At 52.8% G+C, this 27,904-nt stretch overlaps 1 protein-coding gene across 2 annotated transcripts in view; it reads right to left on the bottom strand.

Moving 5' to 3' along the window:
- LTBP2 (latent transforming growth factor beta binding protein 2) overlaps positions 1–27,904 on the bottom strand; it is a 74,069-nt gene that overhangs the window by 24,948 nt on the left and 21,217 nt on the right. For both annotated transcript variants that reach the window (XM_063333128.1, XM_063333129.1), the window contains 6 exons: positions 15,639–15,820; positions 14,203–14,373; positions 12,380–12,580; positions 11,738–12,006; positions 10,053–10,155; positions 1,067–1,141 (listed from right to left, as the gene is read on the bottom strand). In XM_063333128.1, coding sequence (XP_063189198.1) covers positions 1,067–1,141; positions 10,053–10,155; positions 11,738–12,006; positions 12,380–12,580; positions 14,203–14,373; positions 15,639–15,820 — 1,001 coding nt within the window. The remainder of the gene's footprint in view (positions 1–1,066; positions 1,142–10,052; positions 10,156–11,737; positions 12,007–12,379; positions 12,581–14,202; positions 14,374–15,638; positions 15,821–27,904) is intronic.

Genomic DNA, 27,904 nt, shown 5'->3' with positions numbered 1-27,904 from the left:
CATGGTTCATGCGCGAAAACTTCTTCCTAGACAACTCCACATTGCTATCTCCCTCTGCTCCTCAGAGCGCTGAGCCTCTCCCTGCTGCAGAGGGGACACAAATGCAGAGAAGGTGCCGCAGGTCTCTGCTCGCTGACATGAGTCCCTCAGCTGCTCTGCTCCTCCGACACCAATGTCTTCGGGTAGCTCCTCATACCCACAGCACTGTCTGTGGCTGCATAAGGGATGAGATCTGAGCACCAAGGAGACAAGAAGCGGTTGCCTTGTTGAAAGTTCTCCCTGAGGACAATATGGGGAGGCTGAATCATTAATTAAGTAAGCATGGTGGAAAGTCCCAGCTAAAAGAGATGAGTCATTGGGTTGCCAGCCCTGGGTTTGCATGGCCGGGGCCCAGGCTCCCTGCTGCATCTTCGAGATGACACCTCTCAGCTTATCATGAATCACGAGAAGGGAACCATAAAATTCCACTTCAGTCACAGCACGGAAAAATGCAAGCCCTGTGGGCCAAGCGATGCCAAATAAACATGAACGGGAGAGAAAAGCAGAGAGATGGTGACTTCTTCATACAGAGCTGGGGGACCACGAGAGTGAGAAACAGATAGACCCCAGCAGTGTGGGGCAAGCAAGCCACATGCTTGGAACAGAAGGACTCACTTTTATGGCACTCTCCCACTTGAAAATGAACAAATGAACAAGCCGACAACCTTCCCAACTGTTTTCAGGCAACAGAATTTCTGATTCCTCAGACGATGGGAGAAGTGTTCTTACATTCACACATAGCGGAGTAGCAACATAGGTCTTTACTGTGGCAGTAGGACTTGGTAGGTGAGTTTTCTTGTGCTGGCCCAACTATGCGCTGACTATGCTTATCAGCTGAGTCATGTAGTCCAGTGTTACCTGGTTTTTTTCATGCTTGATGAAAGCACAGGGATTTTTATCAGTCACGTTCTTTGTAGATCTGTATCAGGGAGTTAGATAACTGTATTTTACTTGTGTAGATAATTACAGCTCTGACAGTGGATGTGGAAAGCAAAGAGAGAGAGAGAGATGAAAGCAGCATGCTTACCTTGGCAGTGGCTCCGGTTCAGCCTCTTGTATCCTTGGGGACACTCCACCTGCCCATTCTCAATCACGGGGTGCGCTGGGAAGAAAGCGAACAGTGTGGGACACCAGCAGTAGAGCCAGCCACCAGCATCCCACCTTCTTTCTGCCCTCCTTGCGTAGGGGAAAGGGTCCCTAGGTCTGCCTTGGATGCACCTCTGATGAGAGGGAAAGGTGGGAGCAGCCACATTTCCCAAGCGGCGTCCTCTGCTGCTTGGCAGGTGCCAAAATAGTGACCCAGAGGTGCTGCCTGTGCTTCATATCTACCATTGTGTCACCTTGGCTCCTGCCAGGCCAGCTTGGATAACCAAATGGCACATGACAAGGGGGATCAGCGTGAAAGCAATGGCAGAGGTCCTTGACAAGATGCTGAAATAACAGCCCAGGGCCTGCTTTTTACATTTCCCCCCTTTTTTACTGCATGTGATTTCCTGCCCTGATCACTCTCATCAGAGAATTTCAAATCACTGCTTAAAATAGTTTTGTGAGTTTCAAAATGGCCTATAATCTGCACAATTGAATCTTTCCAAATTATTTAAAGGCAAGTTAAATGTGGCCCGTAAATTCCAAGGAGATCAAATTTAGGCACCACATTTTGGAGCAAGGGAAAGGGAATCCGGGAGGTGATGGGTTGGGAAGTGAGTAAGCACAGGGTGCGGTCGGAAGAAGGGTGCTTTGCCTAAGGATGGGATTTTCCCAGGGTGGGGTTTCTTGTTTCTTTTTAATTTTCTGGACGGTATGCTTGGAAACAAGAAGTGCGTGCAACAGCTAAGTGACGGTCCAGCCGTATTCCCACCACTTGAATTCCTTCTGCCTGGCATCAGTAACTCACACCCTGGTGTCGCACATGGAAAGCCCTCCATGTCAATAGCTGTACTGAGGATCTGGCAGATTCTTAACGCACTGCAGCTTTCGAGAACCAGGGACAAATTGAGACCATCCTTGCGGCCAGAGATGGTCAGAAAGAGCCTGCAAAGGTTAAGAACACAAACAATGCACTGGGGGCAGAGAACAGGTGTGTCCATAACTCTTTGTCCTGAACACTTTGACCCCAAAATGCAGTTTAAAGCCATTCTAGCACACTTCTTGAAATGTAAAAGTTAGGGACCAGCCTCCTAGGATAAAGGCGCTTGGGAGATAAAAGACAGGAGAACAAGCCATTCACCAGCCTGTACCAGAAAGGAGAATAGAAAGTCTGGTTACCCCAGGTATATTAAATGAAGCTACAAGGATTTCCAGGTGCAGAGAGATCCTCAGCATCTGGATGAATGACTAAGATGAAAAATCTATTCACCCCCTTCAACAATTCAGTCGTGAATTGTAAGCAGGAGGTGCTTACAAACATCTGGATGTTAGGGGAGAGGGGGTTGCTGGTGATACTGGGAATTGCTGGGTACATTTCCAACCTTCTGTGAAGGGAAAAACAACCTCTGGCTCACGGGTTCCAGGCTCAGCGCCCCAGTGGGATTCCAGGTCCTCCCACACCACAGCCTCTGGGCTCAGGGCTGCTGACAGGCATTAACTGTGCTTGGAAGCATCTGTCAGCCTCAGCACGATGTGATAACAGACGCTCAAATGAAGCAGCATCGTTATGGGCGAGCCCTCCGACGGGGAGCCAAGCACGCCAGAGATCAAACAGCGATGACATGCGTCGTAGCCCCGCTCCCTCTCCGAAAAGCCTTTGTGGAGAAACAGATCCTGCAGCGTCCCTCTGCCAGATGCTGCTGGGGAGAGGGCAAGGCAGAAAATACCACTGATGGGGGGTGATCATGCAGATGTTGTGCCACCTCAGCACTCGTACGACTCCAGTCTGCAGAAACCTGCGGCTTGTTACTGCAGCAAATCACTCGTGAGGCTGCGGACAAATGTCTTAATTTTGCAAAGAAATTCGCATTCCCTGGAAAGAACAACTGTAATGTAATGTGAGCAGATCCCCGTACCAAGGGGAACCAAGACAGTTTCTGTACTGGATGGAGGCTGCTCTCTTTCTGCCAGGACCTGGCCGCAAGGGAAGACAGCGTGTGGCTGCAGGAGGATGTAAGCTATTAACTCTCAGCTTTGTACTTGGTTACTCGAGCAGAGGACCATTTCCTTCCACGAGCTCTGATGTTGCCGAACTACAGCAGAGACAGCCAAAAACCCCTGAAAAAACAGCTTAGGACACCTGAGTTTCCTGCAAAGGGGATCAGCATCCACCCCTCTCCCATGCGGCTGGTAGGAGTGGGAGTCCATTCCTCTCAAGCCCAGCAAAGGGCAATGCCTGGGAAAAAGCCAGTCAGATGATTGCAGAAATCTGTCAGCGCCCACAGCCAGAGGGGTCCCGGCCTCCTGTGTCTGTCTGTCTGTCTACACTCTCTCCAGGAAGGGGTGCTCCTAGAGCCTGAGGCTGGGGACAGAGCAGCTGAGCCGCGTCTGTCAGGCAGAGGGATTTCAGGCTTGCTGAGGGTGTGATTTTGGAGCCTCATCTCCCAGGCACCTCAGCCCCACGGGTGCTGCACTGAAGCGATGTGCTCACTGGGTGCACTGAAGCGATGTGCACACCAGGATTCCCCCTCGGCTCTCCTCATCGTTCCCTCCAGCTCTGCTTCATCCCACCACCCAGTGCTGCTTTCTGCAAACTCTGCAGCCACCAGGCATTCCCGGTGGGATCGGGCTCTCACATGTGTGCAATAATTCCACAGATCCAGAAAGGAGGAGGTGAGGACAAAGCAGCCACAGCCCAGGACTCCCAACCAGTACCTTTGTCCCCAGCTAGAACAATACTGGAGCGCAGCAGAATGAGAAGGGAAATGAATGCAGAGAAACCAGGCAGAGGGGTTTTGCAGCCTAGCAGGATGATCTTTAAGCAGCCAGGCACACTTCAGAAGTTGTCCATCACTTTCCAGGGGAAGACACCTTACCCTAGAGCCCTTGCTCCCCAAATGTTGTCTGAAGACGGGATAAAGAAGCTCTGGCTGATGGTGAAGTGGAAAGAAACCACTTCTAGTGGTGGTAGCCACAAGGGCCTGAGAGAGGCAAGGTTTGTAGGGTGAGATAATATATTGCCTGAGGCCAGCCAATATCGCTCGGTTAAAAGGGGAAGAGGCAAGCCTGCGGTCAGATCAGAAGTGACGAAATGCTTGGCTGCTGAAAGCCAGCCCATTTCTTTCAACTCTTTCCATTTATCACACAAAAGGCACTATCCCTCTGAGAAACCTTGCCTTGCTGAACTCCTTTGCCACTTTCAGGACTTACAGACATTTCCGGAGACCCTGGACCAGCTCCACAGAAGAACCCCAGCTCCAGATGGACCCTGGGCATCTTTGCATGCCCACAGTGGGCACAGAGTGTGCAGTCGTGAGGGTGGCTGTGGTGCCTCTGCTTACTCTGGGTTTTCCGGCATGTGGGAGATGAAAGGAGCCAGAGCGCATCACCTTGTGGCATCTGGAGTGCTGGGGGCGGTGGACCCAGTCAAACCTCAGCTTGGTTTAGTGTGAAGCAGAGAAGATCAGCCTGCACTGCAGAGAAGACCTCAGCTGCCGAACTCGCTGGCAGAAGAGCAGAGCAGCTCCGACCCCACAGCAGCTTCCAGAGAGAAAACGTATTGAAGATGCCAGACCAAGAAGTAGGCTGGGGATAAGCTGAGGTCCCAGGCAGAATAGACAAGAGGGAAAGGACACGAATCCTTCAGTTCAGATATGTCATGACCACCCTCCTCTCCTCCAGGTGCTCTGTGGTAGGCAGGCTCCCTCAAGACTTTCTCCAACGCCCCAACAAAGGCAGGGGTGAGGAGGGCATGCACCAGTGCTGTTGTGCGATATGAAACTAAGCCCTCTGCTCTACTCATGGTCAATACAGATCTTCAAGGTGAAAAAGATACTTGAAGGAAAAAAGACTCTTGTAATTACTGTTGGCTTTCAGGGTCATTTCAACAGTGACAACCTCATTCTGCTCCCACAGAAGCTTCCAGCTGGGACAAGGTACCTCTGTACCTAAAAAAAACCACTTCTGCAACACTGTGCTGCTGTGTGCCGAGACCACGATGCTGCACATGAATGATGGGCAAAACAAGCACTCTGAAGAACAAGGCAATCATTGAAAATGCTGCCCTTCCCCAGGTGTTGCTCTCTGTGCTTCTGCCACAATTTTGCAGAGGTTTCAGCTTCTTTCCCCACTTCCAGCCCTTCTTTACTGTCTCGGACAGACTCCCTGTGGCACATGGTGTAGCAGTGGTAGAACCAGCCCCCTCCGTAGCCTCCTTCCTACATTTGCAGATTTTTTTTTTTACCTGTGTCCTTCCCTGATCTGATCCCAACAAGAGCAGACCAGGGAGTTGATTTTCAAGGGGCTTCCTGCGGCCATTTGAATGCCTGCAGGCACAGCACAGGGGAGTGTGCAGCTTTGTGGAGCCGCTCGGTGTTTCTGACGAGGACGGCTCCATGGGTGAGCTGCCACCCCTCTCACGGTGGGAGGTCTGTTTGGGGAGTGCTACGGACGCCAAACCAGACATTACAAGATCCAACTTTCCAGTGAAATTCAGACTTTTCTCTAGGACAAAAAACTTGAAAAAACACAGGGAGTGGGAATAAAAACAAAACAATAGCCTTCAAAGACTTGTTTCTTAATGCAGTTAAAACCCATAGGCAGGAGGAGAGAAAGCAGCCCGGGAAGATCTGCAGTGAGCACAAGCGGTGGGTGCGCAGCCCAGCCCACGCTCAGGCTGAGTTCAGCCTGAAAGAAGGGACGGCAGGCAGCGAAAAACCAGGACCTTGAAGACGCAGGTTTACTGCTGCAGCCAGAAAGTCCCCCAAGCCCCTGCAGAAAGCTCCTGTGCAGTAGAGGAGAGGGTATCCATCACCGGTATGGGATTCTCCTGGAGCGCTGCTGGTCGCAGAGCTGTGTGGTCTCAGGGACAGGGAGGAGGTGGAAGAGGAGGGCTGTGAACCCCTCTGGGCGGATCGCCTCGCCTTGCCTTCAGAAAAAAACTCTCCGCTACCAGCTTCCTTTATCCCCATGTGCCTGAGGAGGGCCAAGGCTCCAGGAAAACCAGTGTCCAAATCCACACCCTCCGTGGGGTCTGCGTCGACCTGCAGCTTGGGTCTTGTTGGTTTTCATTTACACAGACCATCTCTTGACCTTGTTCCAGCATGTTCTTCTCCACAGACCACTGTATACGCAAAACCAGTATCTGGTCTGGCAGGTAAGGGGGAGCAGCTCTGCCCAGAAGCGTGCCCGCTGCTAGCCCTGCACCCTGAGCTTGCCATGGGACATGACATTGCTTCAGTGCAGCTTCCTTACCAGCACTGCTCCAACACCCTGCTGGTCCTTAGGCTTCCTCCCATCCACATCCAAATGTGTCGACATCAGCTGCTCCCCAGCCTCCAATTCCCTTCTCCCTCTATCAGGGAAACTTCTCTGAGTTTAACCTTCCAGTTCCCATGTCCTCTTACCTCTCTGTTCTAGCCTTTCAGCGCGTGCTCCAGCACCTCCTCCAAGTACTAAAGACCCAGGAGGGTCATTGGATGTCTCCAGCTGATTTATTCTGTCTTGCAGTGCAGTACATTTCATCCAGCCATCTCCAGCCGGAGCTGAAGAACTGCAGCTGCACGACAGCATGCGGGTGTCCTGCCACTCTCCAGGGCCCTGGCTCTGGCTCATCTCTTTCTTTCACGGGTTGGGTGACAGCCTTTGCCCCAACAACTCAGGGAGCAAGGTCTCGGCTCTCCCTTTTCTCCCAGGGCTGTCTCTGACATATCTGGGGGATCCCATCTTCAGCTCTCACTTACATGAGCAACAGCAAACTCCCAGTGACTTCTACTATAGCCTGCCTGAATACTCATCTCTGTGCCAACTCCTCTGAAGGGGCCTAACAGTATACACCCTCCCAGCAGCAAACCAGACAGCCAAAAGCCAGAGCAGAGCCTAAGGAAACCTCTGAGGCTAATGTAACACCCACTACAGAGCCCTGGCCAGGTCAACCCCACCTCTACCTTAATTCTGAACTCAGCTTTTAACACAATCTCCTTCGGATGCAGACAAAGCATTCAAGTGTCTTGGCTTTTCTGATGCTGGGCAAAACATAAAAAATTGCAGGGATTCGTCATGGCAGGTTCACTCAGACAGATGCCTGCCTCCGATTCTTCTTCTCTGATGTCTTTCCGCACACAAACATGTACCAAACATGAAAGCTGCAGTCGACGGAGACATCCGGACATATCCAGACTCTACTAACAATCAGTGTCTCGGGCAGACAGTCAATCCAAACAAGTTCTCCATTTGTCTGGCTCTTGCCTGGCTGCACTTCTGTACATTTGTAAGTGTTTACACTGAACTAGCTTCTGCCATTTCTGTCTCTGGTTGCTGGAATTAAATTCCCAGTGCTGTCAAGTCTGCTCTGGTGCACGCCTCCCCGGGATGTACGAGTGTAAGGAGAAGTTCTCTCCGAAGACCACAGTGCCAAGAAGAAAGCTGGAAACATCCACTGGACATGTTATCTCTGTGCACGAGACACCAGGTCACTGAACTACAGCCCAGTGACTTTGAGTGAGCACAACACAGACCAGCAAGACTGGGAGACAGAAGGGACGTGAGTGTGGGATGTGGTGTACAGACAGGAACGATGTGGAGCGATGCCTTCATACTGGAAAGGCACGGACCTGGGAGCCCTGGCAGAAGGGACACAGGGCAATGCGAGGTCACAGGGCTCGGTGGCTCCGTTAGAGCAGTGAGACTACAAAGAAAGGACTGTTTCCCTGGCTCCACTCTGGGGTGAGATCTCTTGTCTGTGAAGACAGCATAGCAGAGAAAAGCATGCCAGCGCCTGGGCTTCCCACTTCACAACAGCCAGGCTCTCTTAGGCTGCCTCCATTGAGTGTCTGCCTTACAGCTCCCTTCCCTTGCACTGTGTGGTCTCCTGCATGTGGGGCTGGTTACGGGACAGTCAATCAGAGGTAGCCAAAGGAGGAAGATACTTGCACACGATTAAAGAGGATGAAAACGGCCCCTTCAACTAGCCTGAACTCCTGCCAAAATCAACAAGAGCCATTTGGTCTCCAAGGGGAAACTTTATCACCCAAAGCCAGAGGGACTGAGAATGGGATTTTCTTGCGGCACAGGAAGACAGAAGACCCACAGGGATACATTTTTCATATCCCCATGGAATTACTCTGAAAAAAAGCCAGACAAGCATCTGTCCACTCAATGAAGACCAGCAGTGACAACCTCCCTTGAGTTTCAGCTGCTGCTGGGACACAGGGCATGCTCTGCGCTGTGAAAGTGGGACCTGCTGGCAGCTAGGAGGCATTTCTTAAGTGCATTTGCTTTACTGGCTGGCTGACTGCAAGGAGCACATGGGGGTATTTCGTGCCTGTTTTCATGTCTTGGAAGCCTCTGATTAGAGACACGTTTTGAAGCCTGAAGACCTAAGTCCAGCAGAGCAATTGCTGCTGCAGCTCTGGCTGCTGAGTGATACCTAGCATCCTGGCATGGAGAAACAGAAAGGGGGTGCAGAGATTTTGCAGCCATCTGCAGCCTATCTGAAGTGTTAATTGTCCCCCCTGCTTCCTGACGGGGGGATCACAGAGCAACAGGGCAAGTAACAGGGGGACTGCTGTGAGATGGGGAGGAGAAAGCCGTGACTGGGGATGCAAAGGCTGGGGACGAAGAGGAGGGGGCTGAGGTCCATGTGGGGCATTTTCTTGCTTGTGCTGAACCTGGAGACCCTGTGGTCACCCACACACCGCGTGTGCCCAAGGCTCCCTTGGGGCTGGCACATGGACGAGAGCAGGCAAGCAGCAGCGTGGCCCAGAGCCACAGCAGAGCCGTGCAGAGCAGGAAGACGAGAGCAATCAGAGCTCCTCAGATCTGAGCTGGGTTCCAGGATGCTGACAACCTCGTCTGTGATTGCGAGGAATTTGGCTCCAGTCATGCCTACCCCTGGCTGAGGAGGAACTGAATCAAGGGAGGACAACCAGACGCAAACAGCTCTTGGGAGCATGCATGCGAGTGAGCGGGACAGCCTCAGAGCTAGAAGGCACCAACACCACATTTGCTTGCACAAAAACCTGCTGCCTTGGACACCACCACTCTCCTCAGGGGTCGAAGTCTCCTGGACCATAGGGTCTGTTTATTTTAGTCCTTCGATCCAGTGAAGGCATGCGAACGAGCAGCCAGGCTGTGATGAAAGGGGCAGGCAGGCGGGCAGGGGAGAGCTGAGCAGCTCCCTGCCCATGTTTCCCTGGACATGTGCACCTTGCCCTGCAATGGACATGGTGAGCGCTGGCCTGCCTCCCTCCAGCCAGGAGCCCTTCAGCACAGCCTCTCCACCACAGCGTGGGAGGGGGGCTGCGGCACAAGGGGCCATACCCGTCATGGAGCACCCCGAGCAAAGCAGCTGAGGAATCCCCGTCTACGGCTGGATCAGCCCGTCCGGCCCCCAAGTGCAGCAGAAACAGGGCTGGACGCCCGTGCCCCTGGAACGGACCCCGGGTGCGCTCCTGCCAATTGTTTGATGTAGTGTTATTTCCAGAGCCCCTGCCAAGCCCGTGTCGGCCCCAGAGCAAGCCCGTAACTCTATAGGGCCGAGTCTGCAGCCTCCTCCACCGATCTAGGACTGCACCTCCTAAAACCACGGCCGCTCTTTTCCTGTTTCTCCCTCCGAGCGGGGCTGGCATGGCAGGAACCACTGGCTGCACCAGGGTTTTGCAGGGGCTGTTTGGGGAGAAAGCGCTGAGCCTGGGGCCAGCACCCGAACCAGAACACTCCTCGGGGCAGCAGCGGAGCAGGCATGGCCCCATGTGCCGCCCTGGACACACTGCCTGTCCCCAGGGGCCTTGGGCAAAGGAGAGCCACACGGCAGGGGACCTGTGGCTCTGCTCCATGCTTCCTCAGCTGTGCAAAGCAGCCCGACCACTTTTGCTTGCTGAGCGTGCTGTACCCCATGTCGCGCCATCCCCGCCAGCGGCAGCACTCACCTGGCCGGGGGGGACAGGCCAGACACCGGTCCACACCCCAGAAGAGCCCCACGCTGCCGCAGCAGTCCTCCAGCTTGGTCAGCCCTGGCAGGGGGTTGGTGCACTGCAGAGGGAGGACCAGAGGATCAGGCTTCTGTGGGACAGGGAGGGGACACGTGCCCACCCACCCCAGCCGGCTGGCATGGTGGCAGCATAGGCGGCACAGGGGACAAGGGTTTGGGACCAGAGGCTGGCATGGCCTTCCTGGCACAGCTCCTCACCGGGACACAGCGGGACCGGGGATGCAGTTAAAGACAGTAAATAGTTGTGCAGACAGAAAAACACGAGACTCCCTCGACTGCACCCCTTGGAGGGGAAGGGGACATCAAACGGAGCAGGAGACGAACCAGAGATGATATCACCGGGCAAAGCCCTCGGATCAGCCCCGTGCCTGGCTGATTAGCCAGCGAAATGGGTGCACCACTCCAGCCCGGCGGGGAGCTTGCGGTCAGGCACTTTCCTCTGCTTAATGAGTCTCTCTTTCCCACCCCGCTCGCCCCCCCCCCAGCAAGGCCCTCTGGATTACAGGCTTCCCCATTAGAGCGGAGCCGCCGCGGCCCACGGGCCGGAGCTGGCCCTTCTCCAGGCGTGCGTGGCCGCCTGCCCAGTGCTCGCATACCGATCGGCTCGGCTGCGGCTGAGCGGGGAGAGGTGAGAGCTCCCCGCCGGGCTCCTCGCCCTCTCCCGGGCATGGCATCACCCCGGCTGGGTGAGGTGCAAGCACAGCAAGGGTACCCCCTGCCATTCCCCCTGCCTCCCTCAGAGCATCTCCCACAGCTTCTCTGGGCATCCACGAGCATCTCCGTGCATCATCATTTGCTCCCAGGTGCAGAGAGCCCCCACCTCCCCATGGAGGAGTGGGGCTTTTCCAACCCCAGGGTTTGATCTCATTTATTTTTGTGCTAAGGGAATGGCCGAGAACATATTCCGGCAGGATGGGAGTGACTGAACTGGGAGCAGCCCCCCGGAAAGGGCTGGGGAGCAGTGGGGAGGGGGCTGATCCCCAGGCTACCCAGCCAGGGGTCTCGCTGAGCGTGAGCTGCTCTGGGGGAGCTCACAGGTGTTCCTGTGGGTGCCAAAAGCCTTCAATGCTTTTCCAGTGACGCAAGAGAAACATATGGGGAAAAGACAAAATAAGAAATTACGATGACTGCGGGACAGGGGTGAGAAAGCCCCTCACGTGCGTTTGCTTCCCAAGGCTTGACTGAGCTGCCCGGGAAGGCGTCGTTCCATGGAAATCAGACTTTCATTTATTGTCTGAGAGGGAAAGGAATTTTCCTATGTTTTATACGTTTCCTACAATAATCGCAGAGCGTGGCTGTAAATGTTGCTATAAATAGGGCACCCTTTTTAAACGAGACTGTGTGTGAAAGCCATCACGTCTGGGCTGTGCTGCCCCAGGGCACAGCCTGGTCAGGGCAAGGCAGTAAGTTCTCCCCAATGGGTCAAAACAAGGGATTTTCATCCCAAGTACTAACGCATTGCTGCCTGTGCCCACGGCACCTGGGTGATGCCCACGCTGATGCTGAAGAGCTTCACACAGTGAAAGGCCATCCTCCCTGCCCCATAAGCCAATGCACCCGTACCCCAGAACAAGAAACGTATCTCCACACACATGGTCTAACGCTTGACGGGTGACTCCTTACCTGTCCATGGAGAGCCTCCCGAAAGCACCTCCCGAGCAGCCCCGGGGCTCTCTGCTGCTGCTGGCTGCTCTCTGTGGCAATGCTGTTGCCGTTCCCGTGTGCGTAGGTGTACCAGGGCACGGCAGCCAGCTGAGGCACCAGGACTGCCTCCACGCTGTTCTCCTCTGACACCTCCGTGTCACCCCGCACCCTGGACACCTGGTGAATCTGCACGGTGGCTTCTGGAGGGTGGTTGATGTGGACGTTCACCAGGGAAGGGTTTAGGGAAGCTGGAAGATGAGTTTATACCACAGTTGTGACAATCTGGCAACAATTTGGCACCTGAGGGGCATCTTGTCATCAACAAAGTCACAAGGGAGGAGAGGCAGACTGACCCCACCAGGAAATCTAGAGGAAGACTGCATCTAAGAGAAAATACTTCTCTGTCCCAAAACCAGGACAAACCTGCCAAAAACTTTCCCCAGCAACCTGAGCCCTTCAGGAAACTAAGGAAACCACTTTTCTAACAACCTGGCCCAAAAGGCAAGCATAAGGAGGTAGTAGCCTCCTCAGGCCTGTTAATGAAGATCTGAGGAGCACTCAAGTAGAAGGACTCAGAAGTATGAGGGAAATGCAGGGTCTGGAGCCCCCGGCCACGCTCACCCAGATGGTTGGACAAGGGCAGGGTATAGGTGGACTGCCTCATGGAGCCACCAGCCGGGGTCTTTGGTGCTCTCCCTCCTTGCTTCTTTTCCAGAGAGGGAGCTGGCAGGTGGCAAAACTTCCCCGTGGAGTTGGAGGGGCACCAGCACTCGTCTCGGCCCACGCAGCGCCCTCCGTTCAGGCAGGGGATCTGGCAGAAGTCTGCAAGGCAAAGAGAGGTCTGCTTAGTGGAGAAACTGAGCCACTATCTCTAGCAAAGGGGTGGCTGGGGGAGGCCAGGCAACTGGATCTGGGCCAGCACTAGCCCCACGGTGCCCAAAGAGCAGACCCAGCACTGGGCTGGGGTCAGCACTTGCGGCCTGGAGGCAGCCCAGGGTCCCTGCTGTGCACCACCATCCAGCAGGCAGCATGCAGAGAAGCCAGGGTCCTCCCTGAGCTCTGCTCAGGGTTGGAGTTATGGGTTGAAGACGATGAGCCCTTCCTTGGGCTCTGGGGCCACGGCCAGCCTGGGGCACCCATGACCTGTGAGGCAACCCGCCAGGGCCAAGGTGGTGTTGCTGGCACAACAGGATGCCTCGGAATGGTGCAGGAGCTACAAGAGCCACATGCGGCCAAGTCAGCACAATTCCTTCTCTTCCACATTGCCCCCTCCCCACTTGGCAGGGTTTTTACTCCCAGCCCAGAAGGGAGCTCAGTGGGGATGGGAGAGGCAGAAGGAAAGAACGGGCAGAGAGCCACATCCTCAGAGCCTGTCTCCCGGCCAGCCCTGGCCCTGCCAGCAGCTCAAGTGGGAGAAGCTTGGAGTGGGACAAAAGAATCGGGAGCAATTCGTCTGCACAAGCTCAGAAAAAGCATCCATAGATGAAACCGAAGTCATGTCATTTCTGGCCTCATCAAGATGCTTGGAGCAACCCAGAGCATTTCTCAGTGTGAGCGACACTCAGGCAAGGCACGGGATTTCCTGACAGATCATCCTGACTCATTTTAGCGTGAGATGAGACGCTGCTGCTGCACATCCCAGGATGGCTTGTTGGGTTCATCCCAGGGGATGAGCTCCCACCCTGCACTGCGTTCATTTGCTCAACCCCAGCAACCAGTTTTGGAGGGAGGAGACACATCTTTGGACTGGGATCTAGGCAGAAATTCCCATGAACCCTGTATCAGTTGGTGTCCACAACAGCCAGACTTTGTACTCTCTCACTGTTTGAAGAACTTGAGAGTTACAGAGGCTTTCAGAGGACAAGTCCCATCAGGTCCTGCAGGCTGCTCCCACCAATTAGCTCCAAGAGGATGTGCCCAACCCACAGCTGGGTATCCCAGTGACCTGACAAGCAATCCCAGCAGCTCTGAAAGGCGAGCAGAGGTTTCAGCAGCCCTGTTTATAGGAACAGCTTGCAACCTGCAGCCAGCTCTCCTGGCTGCCACGTGAGCGAAAGGAGAGAACAGGAGGAAATTAGGTGATGAAAGGCAGCCCCAAGACTGGATGCCAACAAAAGCAGTGAGCTGGCTCTGAGAAGGAGGGGGTGGCGAGGCTTGGCTGCAGGCCTGACTCAAACATACGCGTCCCCCCTACCTGGGGTGGGATGGAAACAGAAGTTGCTTGCCCAGGAAAGAGAGCAATGAGGCAAGGTCTGTCTTCCTCCCCCAGAGAGAGAGATGGAGTAAGCCCCAAAGATCCCAGGAGACATCTTCCAAGGCACTGGGAGAGGCCATCTCCTCCCATCCCTATAGCAGCCCAAGCCCTCAGTCTGTAGAGGCGGGAGAGGCAGGAGGAGAGTGGGAGAGCAGGCAAGAAGATGGGCTGGGGGCCTTGGGGTGCTCACAGATGCGGAAGCCAGACTTGGGATCGTGGTCGTGCCCCCCTTGGCTATAGAGAGTGGTGGTGTCTCCTTTCTCGCAGCTGTTGTAGCAGCGCCCGCTCCGGCATGTCTGTTTGCAGATGGTGGGTGTGAAGACGATTTTTATCTTCCTAATCTTCTCTGTCAGGTTGGCCCCTATGAAAGAAAAGGACAGTGTTAAGTGGAAACAGCATCTCCAGGCCAGGGGGCTGATAATCTGCAGCTCAAGCTCCAAAGCATTCTCAGAGCAAGGAGGGGTCTGTTTCTCTCCCCGGGGCAGTGTCTCTCCTTGCTCCTCACTCACGCCAGCCTGCTCTCTGCTCCAGCATCAGTAAGGGCTTGTCAACACATGAAAAATGGCCAGCAAGATGCTCTGCCTGGCCAGCTGTATGCCATAACTCCCTACTGACTCCAGTATAAAGAGTGTTTTTCTGCTTTAGACAATATTCCTTCTCAAGCCATGTCAGTAGCCAGCAGACTGGCTGCCCTTAAACCACTAGAAGGCTTCCCACATGAATTGCCACACTGGTATTCATCAAAGAGAGCATCAGGACTTGGAAAACCAATGTCTCCCTCCAAGCGCCCCCTGACCTCTTGCAGTTACCTGTGGTCCCCTCCTGGTCCCTCACCATCCTCACATTAGATACGGGAGGGTAAATGGCACTCAGAGCTCTTGGGGGCTCATGGAAAATGGACAACAGGCAGAACTATTGTGTAACCATGAACCAGCTGGTTTGACACCATAGCCCTCCATCCCTGCCCAGCGAGACAGCTGTTTCTGTGGGTGCCTCCCCTGGTGTGCTTACTCCCATTTCAATCCCCACTTTCAGATTACAGCTTCAATCAGGCTCGCAGCCGTACTCATACGGGCTGAGATGCCACATAGTGCCTCCTTGTGGAAGAAAGGCTTCAGGGGTAGCCAAGCTACAGAAGACAACTTGCATCTGTCCTAGCTGGGGAAGCTGCTGAGGCTCTGCTGCACGTCTCAGCAGTCTGGCCTGATCCCTGCTCATGTCAGAAGGCACCAAGGGGACAGCCAAAGAGAAGAACTAGACACTGGTTGCACAATCTGACCTTGAGAGCTGCTCAGACTGAGGAGGAAGTTGGGAGACACCATTCCTACAGACTGAGGTAATCCCCTTTCAGGGCAGCAGTGCTAGGGTGATGTTCAACACCTCTGTGAGGCATCTGTCACATCCCCCCTGGCTCCTCTCCCTTGCTGTCAGCATTTTGCTGCCCTGATTTGTCCTCCTTCAGTAGGGTCTTTTTCTCCACCAAGCCCAACAACGCTCATGCTGACCTTCCCTTTCCATCCCACCCAGTGCCACAGTCCTGGGAGTCCTGGGTTTCTTGGGGATCCTCAGTCACACCCCAGGACACCCCAAGAAGCCCCAAAAGAGTGACAGCCCTGGAGGCCTTACCCCTTGCTGACAAGGTATGCTCCTGGGAAACGCTGTGTGGCCCAGAGCTGCTCTGCTCATGTCCATTCCCATTGGGGAGTGCATTCGAGGTGAGTTGGCCATTGCTGGCTGGGTAGCGCCGGACAGTCCGTGATGGCCCTGTGTGCTGGGGGGAGACAGGAGAGCCAATTCTGCTCTGAGTCCTGTGGAAGCAAAAAATGAATCAATACTTCTCACGAGTAACTGCGTTGACCCACAGTGCCCGTCCACCAGGATGCCCTGTGGCAACCTTCACTGCCCAGCTCCCTGAGCCACCACCTGGACACAGAGCTCTGCCTATCTGAGCAGGGTCCCACTCCTCACCTGCTTTCAGTCATCACGATGGCACTGTTTCACTCTAGGGACTGTGCCCAATGCCCTGAGCCTGGCAGGGAATAGTGTTCACCGAGATACCCTCCCTGTACCGTCACGTCAGGCTGCCCCAACAAAACTTGGCCCACGAGAGTCACAAACAAGAGAAAATGACCAAGAACTCCCTCCTGCAAATGCAGTTACAACGTTCTGCAGTAATTGCATTTATGGCTTTTGGTGTTTTCTGGGGACTAAGCATGGAGAAGCCACCCAGCTCACAAGGTCACACTTCTTACACTCCATGATAAAGCCATATAGACTGCTAGGCAGAGCTCTTCGCATTAAACTGACAGAACAACACGTCTTGCTCTACTGCACTTGCTCCCATTCCTTCTTACTGACTGGCAGCACTAAGCCTCCAAGAGGGTGCTCTGTGCTTACCAGTAAATGTCTCCCTCACTCTCACCTGCACCACCTGCAAGGAAAAGGCTTTAGTACACCAGGGGACAAAATAGGTTGGATGCCCATATGCCCCTGGAATTTCTTTGGAAGTCCATGCCTTGGATTCCTCTGCAACTGAACTTAAGTACTGACAGGTCTTCTGCATACCCTGTCCAACACCTCCATCTCTGACCAAATGGCTGGGGCAAACTAGCTCTGTCCTGCCAAAGTGCCCAGAGAGGTCCATCCCACTTTATGGTTGTCACCATTTTCCGTCATAGCACAGGGGAGGTGTATCTAAACCCAGCAGGACTGGATGATCCAACGAGAGTTGGCTGACAGCAGCTCTGGCTCACTGACATTGCTGGCTTAGATAGCTTGGAATAATGGTAAGATCTGGGGAGATGGAAAGGGAGCGAATGCTGCGCTGGTATTCCAACAGGTCAAGCGCAATACACAAGGTAACCATCAGCCAGAGAGCTCGAAATCAGCCCTGAACAACAGAATGGAAAAGATGATGAACAGGTCAATGAATTGGGAACTAAAGGAAAGGAATATAGAAGTGAGGTCAAGTCAACAGGTCTATGGAGAACCGCTCTTGTCAAAGGAGTCTGTTTTCATCATTCGCTAGAATTACGCACACGCACACCGACAGGCTGAGAGCCCATGCTATTCTGATAAAAAAAATAAACAGGGCAGTACGATGTCAATCAGGCACATGTGAAATGAATAACAAACTGGCTGTGTGACAGAACACAAGAAGCAGTTGTCGCTGGGGAGGGAATTAGATGGGTTCCAGGGTGATCAGTACGAGGCCTGGCACGATTCAAGGATTTCATCTGGAAATAAATATTTTTATTTCGAAATAAACATACGATCGACATTGATAATGTGTGCTGCTGACACAAAAATTTGCAATGTGGTGTATCGTGATGAGAACAGAGCAATCACAGAGAGCAGTTTGGATCACTGTGGAGGGCAAATCCATCCAAGCAATATGGGATTTTAATAGAGCCAAATGCAGAATTACACTTCTAGGAAGAAGGAATGCAGGCAGCAGCTGCAGATAGGAGACGATCCTGGAAACCAGCAATGCTGAAAAGATTTCGCGGGTAATGACAAGCAATTAAATATGAACTGTCAATTCAATGCCCTGACACCAGGGCAGTGAAACACTGCAGGAACAGGGAGGTATTTTTGCCTCCCTACACATCCTCACCACAGCGGGGAGTATGTATGCTAAAATATCACATCTAGTTCTGATGTGAAATATGTCACATCTTCTGAGGGATGTTGAAAAACTGGAGAGGATACAAGAAAAAACATGACAAAAGTAATTTGAGGGCTGGTGAAAAAGCCTTTCTGTAAGAAACCTAATGTATTCAGTCTCTTCAGTTTAGCAAAAAGAAGATTAAGAGGTGCTCTGATTACAGGGCACAGGTTTGGCCACAGGAACAAAACGCCAGATGTGAAGAGCCTTGTAATTTAACCAAGACAGACAAACCATGAAACAACATCTGCAAACCGAAGCCAAATGATTCCCTAGTAGAAATCATGCCCACACGCAGCAGTATAGCTGTTTTCCTTCTGCAAAAAACACACCAGTAGTGGATTCCCCAACTCCCGATAACCATCGCTTCAGGAGAAGAACGTGTGCTGCTGGGAGATATCACTGGAACAGTGCCAATATAACTAAATAAAGATGCATAACCTGTGCTGCCGTGAAGGCAATTTTAGATTATCTATTGATCTATCGATCATTTCTGGTCTTGAGCTTAAGAATCCAAGAATGAACGATTTTAATGCTAGAGACAGAAGTCCCCTGTCCAGATACTTATTACCTAACTGTTTCTAATGCAGGAAAACCTTGAAAATGGGTGGCTGAGCTGCTGAGAGGAGGCATGAACAGGAGACCTGAGAAGAAGCGGCGCAGGTAATCTGTGCTGGAGTCTGGCTGCAGGCCATTCAGCGATGGAGACAGAGCGAATGGGACTCGTCAAAGAGCACAGATGGATAACAAAATTATCACCTGCTGATAAAAATATTTGTTGTCTTGCTAAAATCAAGATCTAAACTGAGATGAGGACAGCAAACAGTGCTTGTTTTTCAATAATCAGCCAAGGCCAACCAGAATAACTGCAGAGAACCGAACTTTATTCCAGTTCTACCTCAGTCCCTACCAGCCCCTTTCAGAAGCTCTCCTGAGATTCTGCAGAGTACCACCTACCCCTGACGGTCATGGGGGCCAGGCATGACCTGCCCACACATTTCTGAGCTACTCATCCAGCCCTGCTGCCAGCGAAGGAACTTCTGGTGCCTGTTACCTACTGCTTTGTTAACTGGTGTGCTGCTGCTGGTTTTGTTAGTGACAGAGGAAAAGCTGCATGGAGCTCTAAGGAGACTCCAAGCATAGTCCTATGGGTGAACATGGTTGGGTTTCCAAGGTCTTTTACTGCATAGACGGAAGCACCCCAAGGAAAAGAGGTGAGAGTTCCCCAGCTCAACAACGCTCAGTGTCCTAGTGCTGATCACTTGAGGGCAACTTGAGCCCTGAGTTTTGAAGAATTGCTGGGTGAAGGTGACGGGTGGCATAAGACAGGGAAATATCAGCTCTTGCGCTTGAAAAGACTCACATCACATCTATCCTTGAGGAAGGGAGTATGTTACACACAAGTGGCAGGGCTTGGCTGGGCGTTACCCATTGCCTGCCTGAAGGAATTCCACCCCTTGACTTTATGGACAACTCCTGTCATTCCCAGGATCATCAGATTTTGTAAAAAAACAAAAAACAAACAAACAAACAAAAAAACCCCCAAAAACCAAAAAAACAACATATGAAGGGCTTTAAATAAAATAATCATTAGCATTTCAGTTACAAAGAGAAGTGGAAATTATATGCGCTTACTGTGAGGGGCAGTGCCAACTTCACAAAGGAAAAACGGAGGAGGAACATTACTCCATCGCTTGCAACACTTGAGGAAAAGCTGTGGGGATCCTGTTGGCAAAGCATTCCAGTGTGTGTCGCAGCAGGGGGAGGCAGATTTGCTTTGAATTAATTTGTTTATTTGGTTCTATTCTAGGCAGATGAGCTCTGGGATTTGTAGACTGAGTTGAGTAACACCATCCTTCCCTGGGCCACAGAAATCAATGGTAAAGGGTGTCTTTCCATCTCAGTTTGTCAGTCCCAATACATCCCCAAGTCACGCCAAGTGGCTGGATCATGGTCAGGGAATACAAAACACAGCTTCTCCCTTCCAAACCTTCAGAATCAGTCCATGCTGGGCAGACGGGGACTGGCTTGTTTGAAGGGTCTCAGGGAACGGACCTGAGCACACCACATCAGTACAGACCTAGCCAGAAACCATTAGCAACCCCTAACCATCTGGTGGATCTTAATGTATATGGCCAGAGCTTGTCCCCTTCCCAGGAATCTGCATTGCCCTAAGTTCTCTCCCTGGTGTGGCTGTCCTAAGGGTAAGAGCAAGGATGGAAAACAGATGGGGCAGCTCCAGATCAGCAGAGCAGGCGGCTTGGGCTACCACTTTCCATGCCTCCACCGGTTGAGAGAAGAGGCATTGAAGAGGTCGAGAAGGCTGAGACCTCAAGGACTATGTTCTGGGACATTTAAAGTCCCAGGGCTTCACATTCATTCAGCCTCCCCCCATGCAGTATTACTCACTGCCACTCCTCCAGCCAGGCACTTGGCCAGCACAGATCTCTGCAAAGAGGCAGTGGTCTCTTCCTTTAGAGACAACCGCCTGCCAAGCAGCTGGTTTCCCTGCTCTTCATCCGTCAGAGCTGCTGACAGCTTTCTCTGTGTCAGGCACAGCCTGTGGGGCAGAAACAGCGTGCAGACTCCTAGCACACCTCTCCTTCTGGGATGTCCTGGGACGCTCACCTCTGCGGCGTGCAGCTATCAGCAGCAGCAGTCCAGGGGAAACACGGGTCTAGGAGGGAAGGTAGAGGGAGCAGCGTTCTCCTTCCAGGAGCATGGATGTGTGTGTTCCTGCTGATCTTTACCAGGCAGATGGCTGAAAGGTCACTGGCTGAGAGACCTCAGTCACCAGCACATGGAAAGTTACGCTCCTGTAAGTATTAGGTGCTAATCAAAATTAAAAGAGATTCAGGATGGGAGGGAGCTGTGCAGACAGAGTGACTCACATCTACAACAGGTCAAAACTACCCAACAAGTACTTGTAGCTGCCCCCTTCTGAGGTGTGGGTCGAGGACCTGAACTCCCCATAAGCCCCTGAGGACACATGCCAGTAGTCAGGAGAACCAAAGGAGACCTGGGCCCTTATGTTCTAGTGCTACAGATCCCTGCAGGATCCAAATGACACCTGTATGATATCCAGCAAGGGAACTGCACACCTACCACTGCACCTTTGCCTGTGTATAAACGCTTCATTTTAAACAGGTTTTGTTACTGGTTATACTCTGCTCTATATTTACTTAGAGACAGCAGGCTAGAGAAGGTACAAAAATGTTGTATTCCCCGCATAGGATGGCTCTCCTGCCCAGTCCCAGATGAACCTGTTCCCTGCCCAGAGGAGGTGAGTGGTATCTCTCACCCTGCTGGGGACAGTGCGCAGAAGACTGAGCTGACAGGCTCCTGGCAACCACACACATGATCATGAGAACCGCAGTTTTTTGAATCAATCACAGGTTTTTTCAAAAGCCTGCAATTTCAAGACTAGGTACACAGAATCACAATAACCAAGTCTAATAACCAATCACAGTAACCAAGTCTGATTCTCTGGCTAAGCAAAAGCCACAGGCAATCCAGGGGGTACCCAGCTGTGGCTTCACCTAATGACCTAAGGCCAGGCATCCTCCTTGGGGCTGGAAGCAAAGGTGGCAAACTCTTCAAAGCACTTCCCTCTCCCCAGCAGCAACACCTCAGTCTTTCCTGGATATAGCTTCTATCGGCCACTCTTCATCCAACTGTTGACTTTGGCCAGATCGCTAGCGAGCTGGGGAATGGTGTTTTTTGCGTTTGCGTAAAGGAAATGCAGAGCCAAGTGCCACAGGAGTATTACTGGCTTTTCATCCAGCCTGCCTCGCCCTCTCCCCAGCCAAAGCCTGGCTGACCACAGCAGGGTGGATGGCCCAAGGCACTATGAAGACAGTGAATCCTGGACAGTGCGGTCAGCAGGGAGGGGTGTTAACCCCAGACAAGGCAAGGGCTGGCCAGATGAGAATCGGAAAGTCACTCTTCCAGCTGGAAACAAATTTTCACCCTGCTGAGCATCAGGGAGAGATGATAGAGACCATAGAACCCTAAGGAACAATTCCCAGGAGGGCAACAACAGAGTGGGACAGCACTGGCCAAAACAAAACTGAAGAGAAGAAACCCTCAGAGAAGCAACCATCTTCCCAGAGTCCAGGAACCCCCACCCCAGGGTCCGAGCTCAACAAGCTCCATCTCTCCAGGTACAACCAGCCTGTTGCCTGGGAAGCGACTGCTGCCTCCAGCCACTGAGCCACTCCAGAGGCAGCGGGCTGCCCACGGGGCTGGGAGCAGTGTCCCATGGAGGGGAGCCGCTGCAGCATTGCTAAGTCCACCCCAGCTCCTCCAGCCTGCAGCCTGCGCACACAGATCCAAGGCGAGAAGGCTCAGCCAGGACGGGGGCTGAGTCATGCTCAGCCCCTGATAACCTGCCAGGACAACAGGCGGGTTCTCCCCTGGTTTTTAAACACCGAACAATATACTTGGTGTCTGTCTTGTCCGTCCGCCTGTCCCTTTGGCTAGATGCCCTCCCCGCTTGGGGCCACGGGGACCAAAATCAGTGATTCACTTCCCCCTTTGTAATGCTCGGCAGTTGCTGATTTTCCACTAAAGCATCGCAGAAGAATGGGCAGCCTCAACACCAGCGTCTGTGTCTACAGGGGGAGAGAGAAGCAGCCAGCCTTGGAAAGCAGCAAATTGACCGCAGACCAGAAACTTCCCCTTTCTTGGACTCCGAACAGGTTCCTCAGCAGGCAGACGGGATTCATGGCTCAGGCTCCGGGCCCTGGAGCACAGGGGAGACATTGCTTAGAGAGCACTCAAGTTTATTATCAATTAGCTCACAAACATGCTGACAAGGAAGACAGCTCTTTTAGGTCTCGGGGAGGAGGGGGGAAACCGCACCATACGAGGCACCTGACTTCAAGCCCACCCACATTATGTCCATAAATCCTGGCTCAGTTTATTATCCCCGCGAGCAGCAGAGATAGCTCTGAAACCTGCCCGCTTCAGGCTGCCCACTGTCCCTCCTGCGGCTGCCTGATACCCCCTGTGCAAGTGAGGGAGACACTGAAGCTCAAAGCCCCCTGCTCCCCAGGGTTTGGTGGAAGGCAAGGGAAGTTCTCCTGGCCAGGAGAAGCAGACACCAGCCTCCCTCAGGCAGGAGACCTTCCTGGCTGAGACAAGCGGGACCTGTGTGCCATGAAGGCCACATGAATGACCATCTGGGTGCCTTTGTGCCTGATTCACAGTCACCTGCAGCCAGTTTTCATGACAGATGGCACACCAGACACAGGCACCTGGACTGTCACGGAGACGGCAAGGCGAGTGGCTTACCACAACAGGTCTCAGCTGCCAGGGTTTCCCCTTGCATGTTCACCTGCCACCACATAGTGCCACAGGCACAGCTCAGTGGGGAGAGAGAAGGGGGAGAGACCAGTCAGGTCATCAGGCAAGCAGGAAGGGTGTCACCCAAATCTTCCCTCCCCTGCAAGACCTCGAGACCTCCTGTGGGCAGAGGTGCCACTGACAACGCCCTTTGCCTTGGGCACAAAGAGCACTGCCGAAGCAGGGCTGCAGGGGCAGGAATGAGGGTCAGGCTCCCTGCCCCACACACACACTCAATACCGTTGGCATATGCCCAGTCCAACACCCAGATGCCACCACAATCCCTCACCGCGGCTAGCAAGGGGCTGTCACAGAGTCCTCATGGCTCTCATTTTGGGCTCTCTCCTGTGCCATCTTGCAGTGGTAACTCCAGATCCCTGACGTATGTCCCAGTGGCTGGTCGAGATTTCTCTGAATCTCTCACTACAAACGGCAGCAACAGATGTGCAGGTCCACGGGACGGCAAAGGCACCAGGTGTCTGCCTCATGTCCCTCCTCTGTCCCTCCAACCTCTGCCCCTCCACCACCACCACCCTGGCATCTTCCTTCCTCTGTCCCCCAAAGCGGTCCCGGTGCTGTAGAGCCACCCGAGCTGGCTCCCAGCCCACCGTGTGGTGCATGAGAACAAAGAGGGAGAAAGAGATGGGCTGTGAATGCTATTTTTATCTGCTCAGGAGTTGCCAGACACCGCTTTAGTGATCCTCTATAAGCACATAGACAGCGAACAGGTTCTCTTTAACCAGTCTCTGGGGGTCTAATTTGCTCCTTAGCCAAAGTGGCTGCTCACACGTCTCCGCACAGCTCTCTGGTGACATTAAATGCCCTTCCCTTGCCACACGTGCCACCTGCCACTCTGCAAGTGCTCTTCTTTGCTCTCGTGTATTAGGGAGTGAGCAACTGACTCCCTGGAAGCAGTCCAGCTCTCCAAGCATGGGAACAGCACCTGCCTGGCCCAGCAAGGCTGCAGAAACATGCCCTGCACAAGGGCACGGCACTGGGCTGTCACCAGGAGCAGTAGATCAGGCTCCTGGTTGGATCCATCAGATCTTAGGGCTGACCCGTAAAGTGGCCAGAACCATGATCTCCAAGTGCCAGAGCTGAAGTGCAGGCCAATGCCTCCCAGAAAAATCAAAACACAGCCTGCAACCTCTCTGAGCTTCAAGGGGAGCCAGCAGAGGAACCAGGCCAGGCCACTTGATTACAAATGCCACTTCTGGGCCAAACCTTGCACACTCCATAGACTAAAACAGGGATTTAGAGGGAGAGGGAGGCCAGGCGAGCTACCACCCCTCTGGCAGAGCTGCCCAAGCTGGCCTGCGGCTCATGTGGTGAGTGGCAAGTGAGATGGGCGGCTGTGCAGCCCTCCTCTCCGCAGCTTGGCTGCATGCTGCTTTGGGCTGAAGTGGTGAGAAAGCTGCTCCAGTTGGCTCCCCTGCCTGCGTGCAGGGGCTGGTGTTGGGCAGCACAATCAATGGGCACGGCACTGCTGCCAGAGGCAGTCGCGCAGCTGTTCTCACACCCTGGTGAAAAGACACCCACCCACAAGTGTCCTAATAGTCATCACATTAAGGTCTCCATCAATGCCACCATCTCACTGCAGACATCACCCCATGGCCACAGCTTTTGCACCATTACAAAATCAGGCATAAGATGCTGGCACAGTTGGAGAGCTGGGTTGTCTGCCACGCAACATGACCACCCCACAGAGGGTTCAAGCCACCACCACCAGCCACAGCAATGCCTCCACTGCCCCTCTCCTCCTCCTTGTGCCCCCCAGTATAGTGAGCAGCAGGGTCCTGCCTGGCAAGGGAAGGACCTGAATCTAGGGCAGAGGGACACGAGAGGACAATACATCAACCTGCCCTTGTGCCCACAAGCACACCAAGATCTCCAGCCTAAAGGGGCCTCTGTCTCCACAAGACACAACAGCTGTGAGCTGAGGACCAGCCTCCGTCTAATGAAACCTGCTGCAGAGGCGTTCGCCAGAGAAAAGGTCACCACCGGCCATAGGGAGGTCACTCATCTCCCCCACGTAGCAGGGAGAAAACAAGCACTCTGGAGTTTCATTTCCATCTTGTTGACTAGCAACACTCACCCCCTCCACCAGGCTGCCAACTTCAAAGCCCTGAAAAAACACTTTAGCTTATTCATCCTCACACCCACACGCACCCCGGGGAGTGGGGGGAGCCAGATGCCTGCCCCCTGCTTTACATGGGACACGGAGAGGGCAAGCAAAGCCTCTCTCATCCCGGGCGTGTGAGTGGGGTGAAGAGCTTGCGGCTGCACACACACACACACAGAGGGCATGAGAGCAAGAAGGTGGAGAGGTGTGTGTAGTCCTCTCATCTGGAGAAAGGGAGGGCCTTCATCTACAGCAGGAGGTGCTGGGAAGTTTCCCACTCATCCTGGGAACACTGTGGATCTAAGACATATTTTAATCTAAAATAATAGTTGAACACCCAGCAGGATGCCTGGCCTTTGGTTCTACTAGCTCGATGTAGTCAGGTCTCCTCACAGCTCTTCATCCCCTGCCACACACAGGATTCCCTCACCTGCAGCACTCCAGCCATGAGAGCTGTGTTGGGATGTGACACTCTGCTGCCCACTCTCGAAGTCCTGGCCCTGCCGGGGATTGGGAAACGAGCAACCTGGTGATTTTATTCTGTACTGTTCTATGCTGTCTCCATCCCTCCAGCTGCTCAGTAGCCAGAAGACCAGAGCCTGGCTCGGCACCAGGAGCACTCCTTGCCATGTATGCATGATGCTTGGTGGCAAAGCCAGTGCTTCCAGGGGTACCGTGATCACGAATCTGCTCTCACACCTCTCCCATGTGGCCGTCGATATCCACACCAAGGAGCAGCAGGGAGGAGAAAGTTTCATGGCATCCCTGGTGGGAAGGGGTCTGGAGCAGGCAGAGAGGCTGCGCCTGCCTTGGCAGCACCTGGGCTCCAGCTCCTCAGCGGAGCAGCTCCAAAGCGATGGAGAAGGCAGAGCTCCAGCGTCATTATCAACCTGTCATTACATCCCTGGAAGTTTGGCACTTTGCTGCTGTAGAAAGCCCCGTAGCTGAAAAATTAGCACGGCCACCCTGCCAAGGCTACAGGCAACCTAATACACCCCGTCTGCCCCCTCCAGATAGCCTCAGCCTCCGAGTATGCTCCCCATCCTCCAAGGCCAGTGTTTGGCTCAGTTTTGCAGACGTGGGTCTGTTAACCATTCCCCTCGGCTCCCTCCCTCCTTGCTTTTGTAGTTCTCAGAATTCCTTCCAATTTGTCAAGATCTTTTCTGGCAATAAAGAATCCCTTGACTCAGTGCAGGACCCCAGGGCGTGCAGGAAAAAAGTCCGTGCGACTCGGGTCTTTTGTCTCCAAAGTCCAAGCACTGCTGGTCTCTCATACATGGCCACGCTGCGTTACTCTCTGCTGTCTAATTTGCTGTTCACTCCTACTCTGCAAAATCTCAGCCTCTCCTTCTTCCAGATTTCTTCCTCCCATGGAGGATTTTTTTCCTTCAGCTGTAACAGATAATATTTTTCCAGCCTGAATCTCTTCTTAGTTCCTGCCTGTATGTTTAGTTTCTGAAGAGAGCCTCCACGCAAGTGAGACAAAAATGGGTTGGTGTGGAGAGCTGGGTACCAATCCCATCCAGCACCAGGCACACAGGGCAGCACTTCTCGGGGTGATTCTGATGAAAGGAGAGTGAACGAGCATATTTTAGATGCTCTACATCTCCATTTCAACCGCTCCCTGTACCAAATCAGCTTCAATTCATCCATTGTGTCCTGCCAGCACTTGGTGATTTATGGGAAACACTCGAAACCAAAGAGAACAGCTTTGATTTTGCTTAAGTACCAGCTTAAACCAAATAAGGCAGCAGACGATCAGGTATGAGAAACTGCAGCGTAATCCATATGCACAAGGGAGCTGAAAGCAAGCTGGACGACAATCCTAATTCAGGCATTAGGGAAAAAACTCTCCAGCATTTGATCATGTGGCCTTAGTGCTCTTCTAACATCTTTCTTTTTTATACAACTGCTATATAAATTGTATTGTCATAAACGTCCCAAATGATATATGTATAGTATATAAAATAGGCTATAAACTGGATTTTCTGTACTACCTCACCTACCACATGTACAATGCATTTGCCCTGCACCCTGCTCTCTTGCATGGAGTCTCAGACTAAGCTGACAGTAGCAGCATTTTTTCTTCCAGTTAGAAGGAAAAGTGCATCTGAACATTTTCTCCCAAAGCCTAGAGGCTGAATTAAGCTGTAGGAATGGCTCCCAAGGAGGTGCAGAAGAACCAGGCCTAATGTAAAGACCATATTTGGAGTTTAAAAGGAGCCTGAAAAGCCAGCTATCCTCCTGCTGCTCTGAAGCATATGCAACCCCCTAGAAAGTAAATACATAAAACACATAAACCAGAATGGTGCTGACAGCTTTAAAACACTAGAAAGTAGAGCAACTGTATCTGGTGCCAGGCTAAAGAAGGTATATCATGTAATTTAAAAATAGAAGTATTTTTATGTAAGAAAAATGACATTTACACTCCTCTTGGGTAGCTTGAGTTTTTCCTTTAGGCTTCCCAGCCAGCTTGCCAAGGGCTTTCAACTGTGTCAAAGCAGGAGAGGGGCCGAGAGCTGGAGCTTATGGAGATCTCATTGCCCTGAGTGGAGTCTCTTTTCGCATATTCTCACACAGACTGGCACTGGCTTTTTAGTTTCAGTTTTTTAACAAGGTTTCAGATATCTACTGAAGTTGGCTCCAGGTCAAGGAACGTAAGTGCTTGGCCACCTTGCGAAAACTATATTGCCAAAGGGAAGCACCTTAGAAAGATGCAATTAGGGCTTATCTGCACTGGGAAAATACGCATAAATA

This window comes from Chroicocephalus ridibundus, chromosome 4, assembly GCF_963924245.1.
Source record: "Chroicocephalus ridibundus chromosome 4, bChrRid1.1, whole genome shotgun sequence".
NCBI classification, from domain to species: Eukaryota; Metazoa; Chordata; class Aves; order Charadriiformes; family Laridae; genus Chroicocephalus; species Chroicocephalus ridibundus.
The sequence above is the reverse complement of the archived record's forward strand: the minus strand, read 5'-3'. Positions and strand labels throughout refer to the sequence as shown.